The following is an 11,673-nucleotide window of genomic DNA, read 5'->3' as shown; positions in this document are numbered from 1 at the left end:
AAATAAATAGAAAAAGGAGCCTCCACGTTCACTTTTATGGCCTAGAAATTCTCACATTAATCGGAGAAAAAGAAAAAGCAGAGTCCATATAGAAATACAATTTAGAAATAGCTGAAATTCGGAATTAAAAAATAAGGAATATTAGAATAGGAGACTAGAGTCCATATAGAAATACAATTTAGAAATAGTTCAAATTCGGAATTAAAAAATAAGGAATATTAGAAGAGGAGACTAGAGTCCATATAGAAATACAATTAGGAAATAACTGAAATTCCATATAGAAATACAATTAGGAAATAACTAAAATTCGGAATTAAAAATAAGGAATATTAGAAGTAGAGTATAGAGTCCATATAGAAATACAATTAAGAAATAACTGAAATTCAGAATTAAAAATAAGGAATACTAGAAGTAGAGTACAGAGTCCATATAGAAATACAATTAGGAAATAACTGAAATTCGGAATTAAAAATAAGGAATATTAGAAGTAGAGTATAGAGCCATATAGAAATACAATTAGGAAATAACTGAAATTCGGAATTAAAAATAAGGAATATTAGAAGTAGAGTATATAGTCCATATAGAAATACAATTAGGAAATAATAGAAATTCGGAATTAAAAATAAGGAATATTAGAAGTGAAGTATAGAGTCCATATAGGAATTTAAAACTAACTAAAATTTGGAATAAACATAATAAAATTAAAAGTAGAGATTAGAGTCCGTATAAAAAAACAATTTACAAATAACTAAAATTCGAAATTAAGAAAAACATGGGAAGAAGAGTTTAAAGTCAATATAGGAATACAATTTAGAAGTAACTGAAATTCGAAATTAAAAATTAAAGAATAAATTAATAACATTTTCAACCCAAGATAAATTTATTATGAAAATATATTTAATTATTGATTCGACTAAACTAATTTAGTATTATATATAGTACTATATATTTATCTATAAATTTAGTTAAACTTAAAACAGCTTAATTTTGATCAAAGTCAAAACGTCTTGTATTCTGAAACGGAGGGAAGTAGAGTATTGTAATGACTGTACCGGTCTGTGTCTTTCCTTTCTCTGGATCGCTGCTTTCAATTAGAGAGAGATACGCTGTCATGTGGGACGACCTGGACCGTTTCGCAAAATACTCATGCCTCCGCAATGCAAAACGTGCCTTAAAACCGTCATAAAGCGTGTAATCATAATGTAAAATACCTTTGCAATCGAACCCGATCGAGAAGACTGCGGAGATATTTCCCCCTCGAACGAGTCAGTGATGGTAGCAGTAATTAAGACGGGAGAATATACTTATAATCTATTATATTATTAAATAAATAGAAAAAGGAGCCTCCACGTTCACTTTTATGGCCTAGAAATTCTCACATTAATCGGAGAAAAAGAAAAAGCAGAGTCCATATAGAAATACAATTTAGAAATAGCTGAAATTCGGAATTAAAAAATAAGGAATATTAGAATAGGAGACTAGAGTCCATATAGAAATACAATTTAGAAATAGTTCAAATTCGGAATTAAAAAATAAGGAATATTAGAAGAGGAGACTAGAGTCCATATAGAAATACAATTAGGAAATAACTGAAATTCCATATAGAAATACAATTAGGAAATAACTAAAATTCGGAATTAAAAATAAGGAATATTAGAAGTAGAGTATAGAGTCCATATAGAAATACAATTAAGAAATAACTGAAATTCAGAATTAAAAATAAGGAATACTAGAAGTAGAGTACAGAGTCCATATAGAAATACAATTAGGAAATAACTGAAATTCGGAATTAAAAATAAGGAATATTAGAAGTAGAGTATAGAGCCATATAGAAATACAATTAGGAAATAACTGAAATTCGGAATTAAAAATAAGGAATATTAGAAGTAGAGTATATAGTCCATATAGAAATACAATTAGGAAATAATAGAAATTCGGAATTAAAAATAAGGAATATTAGAAGTGAAGTATAGAGTCCATATAGGAATTTAAAACTAACTAAAATTTGGAATAAACATAATAAAATTAAAAGTAGAGATTAGAGTCCGTATAAAAAAACAATTTACAAATAACTAAAATTCGAAATTAAGAAAAACATGGGAAGAAGAGTTTAAAGTCAATATAGGAATACAATTTAGAAGTAACTGAAATTCGAAATTAAAAATTAAAGAATAAATTAATAACATTTTCAACCCAAGATAAATTTATTATGAAAATATATTTAATTATTGATTCGACTAAACTAATTTAGTATTATATATAGTACTATATATTTATCTATAAATTTAGTTAAACTTAAAACAGCTTAATTTTGATCAAAGTCAAAACGTCTTGTATTCTGAAACGGAGGGAAGTAGAGTATTGTAATGACTGTACCGGTCTGTGTCTTTCCTTTCTCTGGATCGCTGCTTTCAATTAGAGAGAGATACGCTGTCATGTGGGACGACCTGGACCGTTTCGCAAAATACTCATGCCTCCGCAATGCAAAACGTGCCTTAAAACCGTCATAAAGCGTGTAATCATAATGTAAAATACCTTTGCAATCGAACCCGATCGAGAAGACTGCGGAGATATTTCCCCCTCGAACGAGTCAGTGATGGTAGCAGTAATTAAGACGGGAGAATATACTTATAATCTATTATATTATTAAATAAATAGAAAAAGGAGCCTCCACGTTCACTTTTATGGCCTAGAAATTCTCACATTAATCGGAGAAAAAGAAAAAGCAGAGTCCATATAGAAATACAATTTAGAAATAGCTGAAATTCGGAATTAAAAAATAAGGAATATTAGAATAGGAGACTAGAGTCCATATAGAAATACAATTTAGAAATAGTTCAAATTCGGAATTAAAAAATAAGGAATATTAGAAGAGGAGACTAGAGTCCATATAGAAATACAATTAGGAAATAACTGAAATTCCATATAGAAATACAATTAGGAAATAACTAAAATTCGGAATTAAAAATAAGGAATATTAGAAGTAGAGTATAGAGTCCATATAGAAATACAATTAAGAAATAACTGAAATTCAGAATTAAAAATAAGGAATACTAGAAGTAGAGTACAGAGTCCATATAGAAATACAATTAGGAAATAACTGAAATTCGGAATTAAAAATAAGGAATATTAGAAGTAGAGTATAGAGCCATATAGAAATACAATTAGGAAATAACTGAAATTCGGAATTAAAAATAAGGAATATTAGAAGTAGAGTATAGAGCCATATAGAAATACAATTAGGAAATAACTGAAATTCCATATAGAAATACAATTAGGAAATAACTAAAATTCGGAATTAAAAATAAGGAATATTAGAAGTAGAGTATAGAGTCCATATAGAAATACAATTAAGAAATAACTGAAATTCAGAATTAAAAATAAGGAATACTAGAAGTAGAGTACAGAGTCCATATAGAAATACAATTAGGAAATAACTGAAATTCGGAATTAAAAATAAGGAATATTAGAAGTAGAGTATAGAGCCATATAGAAATACAATTAGGAAATAACTGAAATTCGGAATTAAAAACAAGAAATATTAGAAATAGAGTATATAGTCCATATAGAAATACAATTAGGAAATAATAGAAATTCGGAATTAAAAATAAGGAATATTAGAAGTGAAGTATAGAGTCCATATAGGAATTTAAAACTAACTAAAATTTGGAATAAACATAATAAAATTAAAAGTAGAGATTAGAGTCCGTATAAAAAAACAATTTACAAATAACTAAAATTCGAAATTAAGAAAAACATGGGAAGAAGAGTTTAAAGTCAATATAGGAATACAATTTAGAAGTAACTGAAATTCGAAATTAAAAATTAAAGAATATTGAAATATGAGTTTAGAGTCCACATAGAAATACAATTAGAAATAATAAAAATTTAGAAATAATAATAAATAATATTGAAAGAAGAGCATAGAGTCTATATAGAAATACAATTTACAGAAAATTCGGAATTAAAGAAAAAAAATATTAAAAGACGAGTCTAGAGTCCATATAGGAATATATATAATTTACAAATAACTAAAATTTGATATTAAAAATAATTAATAACTAACACGTATATAAAATAAAATATAAATATTACACATTAGTAGTTTTGTAAAGTTATTGTAAAATTTAAAATTATGTTGTCATTTTAATATATTTAAATAATAAAATAAGAAAACATATATACTATTATATAAGAGAAAATATAACGATGCTAGCCGCGTAATCTGCACGGGCCACCATGCTAGTTATACTATACAGTACAAACGACGATTGATGTACGTGGCTTCTACATAACTCTAGTAAGAGTACCCACAATGATAAAGTAAGGTGCTATCTATAAAAGATGTACATCTTAGCAATAGACTAGATTAATAGTAAACTACTTTAATGGTATGTCTACATGGGTATCTATAGCTCTCTAATCAATTGCCTCGTTTTTCTCTATAGAGTATCTCAAGGTTAGTAGATAGCTTTGCTCTCTCTCTTCATTTAATTTCTTCCAAGTAGGAAAATATGCTGATATATATCTCTTGTAGAGCCTATAGATAATTATTGTGGGTGCCCTAAGTTCGAGGACGCTAATCATAGCCAAAACCCAATCGCTTGCAAATCATGCGTTCCTTGCTTACACTGTAGTAGAGTAGTAGTACTACTACGGCGCGGCTGATGACGAGGAGGGTGTCATTAATTAGCGCCACAATCATTCAGCTGTGGCGCAATGATACCGGTCTTGCCAAGCCAAAGCTAATCTGCGTCTCACACTTCACGCACGCCGTCTCGCGGGCGAGATCCCGCATTCCAGCCATCCACGCGCCCCAGCGCGCGCGAGCGACGAGCGATCCACTCCCCCCGCTCGCGCCCGCGCGCGCCTTCACGTCACGTCACCGCGCGCGCGCGTCCGCCTCCGAACCATAAGTCCATAATTGGTTTCTCCATGATTGGGAAACGGTCCGCCCGCGCGCCACGCCACGACACACATCCACGCACGCAGGCAGGCAGGCAGGCAGGCAGGCGAGAACCCGAATTCGACCGGGCGGGCTCGATCGGTCGCGTTGAGAGAGCTGCCAACCAGACACCTGCAACGTTAATGGTCTGCGTGCGCGATGACGAGGAAGGCAATCCACGCAGATCGAGCTGGCTCGCAACGACGGGCGCATGCAGAGAGATGGAGGAGTTCAGTTTGGAAACCGTCCGCGGAAACGGGGCCGGATGCAGAGATTGCTGCTCTGCTTTGCTTGCTTGCTCGTCAGTCCGATCGATCGATCGACGTCGACGTGGTCTCATTTGTGGAGCCCTCTACCAATGATTTGGTTGACTTGCGCCGCGGTTTTACCTCAAAAGCGTCGAACCGTCGCGCGATGCTAGCCTGGCTCGCAAGATCGCAGTTCATTTCGAGAAAAAAAGGCCGAGGCTTTTCCTCGTTAACGTTCAATCTTGCCACTTATGCACAACACGCAAAACGAGTTACGCAAAGCAAGCCAAGATTGATCCACCGATCGAGATTGATGAGCATTTGAAGCTAGGTAGGAAACCTAGAGTCGAGAAGCTTCTGGGATCAGTTGGAGAGGTAGCCCTAGCGTTGAGTTAACCATCCGGGCGCGGGACGGATCTGTAGCACAGAAAGAGCGCCTGGGCCTTTTTTTCGCTCGGTTCGGCACGCCCTTGGCCGCCGAACTCCCGAAAGCCTGGCTCCGTCCGGCCCCGATCGAACCGACGTCGTACGCACACACACGGTGCCCGCGCCGCGCAACGAAAGCAATCAACCAAGCAAGCCACACCGATCTAGTAAGCTATAGTAGCTACGTACGCGTCACGTGACCGCGTCGGCCGGCCGGGACGAGCCGCGCGCGCGAGCTGGTGGAAAGATTTTTCGGAAGGACGGACGGTCGCGGTGAGTCTCGAATGACAGCGCGGGCGCGCTACGTACAAAAAATGTTGGGCTGTCAGCTGTGTCAACCGTGACGAGCACACAATGCAGGTTGCAGCGCACGCGACGCGTCCCTCTCCGTGCTGCCGTATCTTTCGCAGAAATCTATCGTGGTGCGAGAGCCCGGCCGTTGCAGCAACAAAAAAAAGGCAGGACAAGTAGGCACCCGGTGACATCGGGGGAGAGCTCTGCATGTCAAACAGCTGGGTGCATCACCCACCGCGAATCGCACTGCACACAGAGCCTCTCGAAAGTAGAGGTGGAAACGGCCAGGGATACTGTGGGGGGCTTAACACGGAAGCCTCTCCAGGTTTGGTGTTTGACATGTCACAGGGCGTTGCCGCCATTAAACACGGCTTACTCTCTTCGGGCATAGTGTGTACGCACATACCTGAAAAAAACCTATTGCCCCTCGATACATTAGGAGTACGTTACTACATACTGTACATGCACAACATATTGCCATGGCTGGTGTCTGGTGAGGTTTTCCCGTTCCAGCAGGGTACGTATGCTACACGTACCCGCCACAAGCGCATCGCGCGACAGGTCAGGTCAGTGTGCAATGATCGACCCGTGGGGGGCCCACATGCTTCTGCTGGCTGTTGCCACACCTCTTCCTTTCTCCAGCATCTCTCCTCCTCCTCTCACCTCTCTCTCCCTATATATAGGAGCCTGCCTTCAAGGCTCTCCATGAACCCAAGCCACATCTTAGCTTAATTACATAGCTCCTCCTCCTTTCTCCACTGACTGCTCAGTGTGTTTTGCATCTCTCCATTGAGCAAGAGGAGAAGGGAGGCTCAGCTAGCTAGCTAGCTACCATCTATACTAGTATCAAGTTTTTTTGTTCAGATTTTTTTGTTGGAGGAAGAGTTCTAGGGAGATCGATATGGCCTTCATGTCCATGGAACGCAGCACTTGGGCCTTCACCTTTGGCATCTTAGGTACATACAGGCATCAACATGCTCATGAATGCTGCATTCATCTCATGCATACGGTGGTCTTTCTAGCTGTTATATTAGCTTACTCTGTTCCTTTGATTTGATTAATCCGTGCATGCATGTTCTCCCATATTGTTGGAGACACATTATGGCAGCATGTATCGATCTTAATTCCCACAACCGCACAAGCAATGTCCCTGAAAACCGCAGCAAAACACCCATTGGAATCAAGTTTTCTTAGTTAACTAGATCAATAATCTCCTTTGTTGCTTCTGTCACCTTAATTAGTACTCCAGTGTGTCTTCCTCAATATCTTTCAAAGCTAGTGTTTGAACAAAAAAAAAAGAACTAGTGTTTCTGTCCTGAATAAATGGAACTGCTAAACAAAACTTTTAGGCTCTAATCAGGTAGTTACTCTAAACAGAGAAAGGGAGCCATCACGCATGTTAGTTAGAAACGTACACACCTTATTTTTTTCTCTTTTTAGTTTTTACCATGCACCATGCATTTCTTTTCTCTGTTTGCCTCTCTCTCTCTCTCTCTCTCTCTCTCTTTTGTATTGGCTGACATCACTGATAACCCGTGTCTGCCTTTGATCTTTTTTGCAGGTAACTTAATCTCACTAATGGTATTCCTTTCGCCACTGTAAGCACCTCAACTTGCTTCAATTTCTATCAAGCACATGCATAACATTGTTTTGTTAGGTTTTTAAAATAATAATACTAGTTCAGTATGTACAAAAAAAAAAGCATCACACATGTCAATGATACACATGAAGGGTCACCATCATCTATACCATTCTAGAATTCAGCATACACCTGAAGGCAACATAACTCTGAAGATTTCTACTAATGAATTCTCACAATAGTCAGCTGAAGGTGGAAAGAAAAAAAAAATCTCTCAGCACGTCACTTTTAGCAGAGTAATTGTGTGTGTCCTTGTAGGCAGTTGTAGTTCCATTATTGAGACGACACAGATCAAGCATGAGTTTAACTTCCATTAATCAGACGAAAGAAACTGCTGTTAGCTAGTTTGTTGATAACTAATTATTAGCAGGTTGAACAATAACTTAACCGTGTGTGCATGCGTGCGTTTGGCGTGCAGGCCGACGTTCTACCGGGTGTACCGGAAGAAGTCGACGGAGGGGTTCCAGTCGACGCCGTACGTGGTGACGCTCTTCAGCTGCATGCTGTGGATGTACTACGCGTTCGTCAAGTCCGGCGCCGAGCTGCTGGTCACCATCAATGGTGTGGGGTGCGTCATCGAGACCGTCTACCTCGCCATGTACCTCGCCTACGCCCCCAAGAGCGCCAGGATGCTCACGGCGAAGATGCTGCTCGGCCTCAACATCGGCCTCTTCGGCGTCATCGCGCTCGTCACGCTGCTGCTCTCCCGCGGCGAGCTCCGCGTCCACGTCCTCGGCTGGATCTGCGTCGCCGTCTCGCTCAGCGTCTTCGCCGCTCCCTTGAGCATCATCGTAAGCTAGCAAACGAATGCAATCTTGATGTCTTGCTAACTAATCGCTCGATCGATCAACCAGCAGCTGATGACAAGGTTCTGATGATTGTTGTGTTTTGCAGAGGCTGGTGATCCGGACCAAGAGCGTGGAGTTCATGCCATTCTCGCTATCCTTCTTCCTGGTGCTTAGCGCGGTGATCTGGTTCTTGTACGGGCTGCTCAAGAAGGACGTGTTCGTGGCGCTGCCCAACGTGCTGGGCTTCGTGTTCGGCGTGGCGCAGATGGCGCTGTACATGGCGTACCGGAGCAAGAAGCCACTGGTGGCGTCGTCGTCGTCCGCCGTGGTGGCGGCCGGGCTGGAGATCAAGCTGCCGGAGCATGTCAAGGAGGTGCAGGCCGTCGCCAAGGGCGCCGTCGCGGCAGCGCCGGAGGGCAGGATCAGCTGCGGCGCGGAGGTGCACCCCATCGACGACGTGATGCCCTCGGAGGTGGTGGAGGTGAAGGTGGATGACGAGGAGACGAACCGTACGGACGAGATGGCCGGTGACGGCGATCACGCTATGGTCAGAACGGAGCAGATCATCAAGCCTGACATGGCCATTGTTGTGGAAGTGTAGTCTGATTAAGCTTAGAGAACTAGTAGTAATTCTCTCATGTGAGGTATAGCCAGCTAGCTGGTGGTACACAAACATAAACACGAACACATGTTCATCGCGTACGTACTAGCTACTAGGTGAGACACCTCTTGGCGTAGTACGTACAGTAGTACTCCGGCCAGATCTAGTAGGGACTGTATTGGCGCGTGACTCGCCTGGTTCGTCCAGCTTGCATGCAGAGACCGACCGAGCAAGCAAGCTAATTAAGCTGGCCCGACCGACCGAGTGCATGCGTGTTTTGTGAACCTAGCTACTGAGGGGGGAGTGAAGGGTGTGGGTGTGCAATCGACCGGCCTGTCGCGTCGATGCTCTTGCTTAGCTTCATTCGATTCATGCAGTTCAATAATAAAATTTGGATTTTACTGCAACATGATTTTCCAGTCTCTCAGCTTACCGTGCGACACCGTTTACATTCACATCAACGAGCTGTATAGCAAAATGGCGAGCGAGAGAGAGAGAGAGAGAGAGAGAGAGGAATCGAAAGCGTTGGCGCGAAGCGGGGCGGTGGGTGCACGCACGCGAAGGGTAGCGGGACAAGTGTGTGGAGGTCGATCAAATAAGGCGGCAGCGGCATATGCAGGCGTGCAGAAGCGGACAAGGGTGTCCCCGCGGAAGCAGGAGGTAGCGACCGCGATCCCCTCCTCGCTTTTGGGCCTTGGCTGCACGTACAACACGCGCTCTCCGCTCCTCGTGGGCGCGCCTTGCATGCACAGACACATTCACACACAGAGACGGTGTTGTCCTCTGCGGGCTATTGAACGTGTCTGAGATCGAAAGGAACTGAACCGGTGTCTGTAGCTAGCTCAGCTACCGTGCTCGATCGATCGGTTTCAACCGAACCGAGCGGCGCAGCAGACGAGACGCGCCAGGTGGTGGTGTGCAGCTGCACTGCATGCGTGCATAGTATGGTCGCATGTGACCGGCGCGTCCCCAGCTATTGCAGACCGGGATACGTACGAAGGGCGAGACGGGGCGCCACGTCGAGCGCCCTCGCCTGCAGGCCGCGGTAGACGACACGACGTGTGTGTGTGTGTGTGTGTGAGACTGTGACCCGTGCAAAGCGAAATCTGGCAAAAGGCTGGCAGCTCCCCTTTTTACCGGCTCAGCTACTCCGTAGACGGCAATAGCAAGCAGCCCTCCGCGCGCCGTGTGCAGAAGCGGAGGAAGACACAGCGTCGCGTCGTCGCAGCGCGCGCGGTGAGTCGGTGATGACACGGACTGATCATGCACGCGCTCCGCGAGAATCAACCGCGGCGCGTGCGCCGCTTGCATGTTTATCCTGCAACGCGGGAGGAGGGGGAGGACTCCGCAATATTATTATATCCTGTCATTCTTTCCCTGCAGGGAACGGGAGAGGCGTCTGAATGGGTGCTAGAGCGCGCGGCACCCCGCACACATGGCGTGCCAATGCCGGACGCCGACGTACGAAGCCCTTTCCTCCGTTTTTCTTTTTCTTTTGCAGTTCGGAAAAATCTCAGCGCACGAGATCGCTAAATTTTACGTATGGGACTACCTATACAACCCTCCGGACGATGTCTGCCATACCAAACGTGTCAAAGCAAGCCTCTCAACCTCGATCTTTAATCCGTTCCTGTATGTCGTTAGGGGTGAGATCACACAACTAGAGTCCCTCCAACACCCGCTGCATCATAGACTATGGCATAGTTGTTTTCTTCAACTCCAAACAATTTACTCGTTTTTTTTGTTAACATATTTTCAGACCATCAAATGGTACGAATTTTTTTTAAAAAATTCTTATTTATGTAAAAGTTTTCTTTAAAAATCAAATGAACCAATTTTTAAAGTTTGTATTAATTAATACACAATTATTCATATGCTAATGGCTTACTCCCACTTCTTCAGCACTATGGGGATGAAGTCCACACCACTTGCTTCGGGTTGTTAGAGCCCCAATATTTCATTAGGTGTTGTGGGATGAAGAACGACCTGCAGAACAACTCCATCGACGAACATCTCGCACACATGGGCGAAAATGGCCAACACTATCATGCGTGAAGAACTATAAGAAGAGAGTACTAACCTGACCACTGCGTAGTCAATGCAGTACACTACCTCCGACGACTCGTTTTCCTTGGGCTTCAGCGACCCCCGTCTCACCGTGATGTTTGGCCTCCACCAATGGGAGGCTGGTATCAGAAGTTCTCCCTTCTCTAGCTCTGGATCGTCGCGTAGGCGCGAGGGTGGAAGAGCTCACCTTTCGAGTGGCACCACACGACAGTTGGCCTATGGCATCACGGACAAGAATGAAAGAAGAATGGCGGCGGCGATTAATTGAAGGAGAGGAGTTGGGCATCAGCATTTCAAATGAGATGGAGTATAGGTTGAAGTTTCACGGGGAGAGGTTATGCCTTGGAAACCCTTTGGATGCTTTGGCAGCTTCGCCCTCTCCACCACAACAGCGCAATTATCGGAGACCAGATAAACATTAGGGTCGTGGGCAGTTATGACCCGAAGCCTTCGAAACCGAAGATGGCTAATGATAGGAAAGTTTAACTAGTGGCCCGTCACATCCTCCTACAATCGTGTGGGGCCCACATTATCCTGTGTTTCATCCACTGCGAGTGCTGTTATCAAGATGGACTTTTCTTCGACCCCGAAGATAGCCTAGCGATGAGCGAGACTACAAGTCTCTTTTGGATTGGAGCCACGTGCTTGTGTAATTAACAATATAT

The 11,673-nt window shown here is 42.4% G+C and overlaps 1 protein-coding gene across 1 annotated transcript; it reads left to right on the top strand.

Moving 5' to 3' along the window:
• Window positions 1-6,617: 6,617 nt before the first annotated feature.
• LOC4329464 (bidirectional sugar transporter SWEET15-like) lies at window positions 6,618-9,348 on the top strand. Its single transcript, NM_001416626.1, has 4 exons — window positions 6,618-6,869; window positions 7,475-7,511; window positions 7,971-8,343; window positions 8,447-9,348. The coding sequence occupies exons 1-4, from the start codon at window positions 6,815-6,817 to the stop codon at window positions 8,939-8,941; spliced, it is 960 nt and encodes a 319-aa protein (NP_001403555.1). The 5' UTR covers window positions 6,618-6,814; the 3' UTR covers window positions 8,942-9,348.
• The last annotated feature ends 2,325 nt before the right edge of the window (window positions 9,349-11,673 follow it).

Source organism: Oryza sativa, chromosome 2 (assembly GCF_034140825.1).
Source record: "Oryza sativa Japonica Group chromosome 2, ASM3414082v1".
Classification (NCBI taxonomy): domain Eukaryota; kingdom Viridiplantae; phylum Streptophyta; class Magnoliopsida; order Poales; family Poaceae; genus Oryza; species Oryza sativa.
Note: the sequence above shows the minus strand (reverse complement) of the source record. Positions and strands in the feature narration are given on the sequence as shown.

Excerpts from the sequence above, each read along its gene's own strand:
- LOC4329464 (NM_001416626.1), top strand. The coding sequence starts at position 6,815 with ATGGCCTTCATGTCCATGGAACGCAGCACTTGGGCCTTCACCTTTGGC. Across the intron at positions 7,512-7,970 it reads ATGGTATTCCTTTCGCCACT|GCCGACGTTCTACCGGGTGT; the intron begins GTAAGCACCTCA and ends TTTGGCGTGCAG. Across the intron at positions 8,344-8,446 it reads CCGCTCCCTTGAGCATCATC|AGGCTGGTGATCCGGACCAA; the intron begins GTAAGCTAGCAA and ends TGTGTTTTGCAG.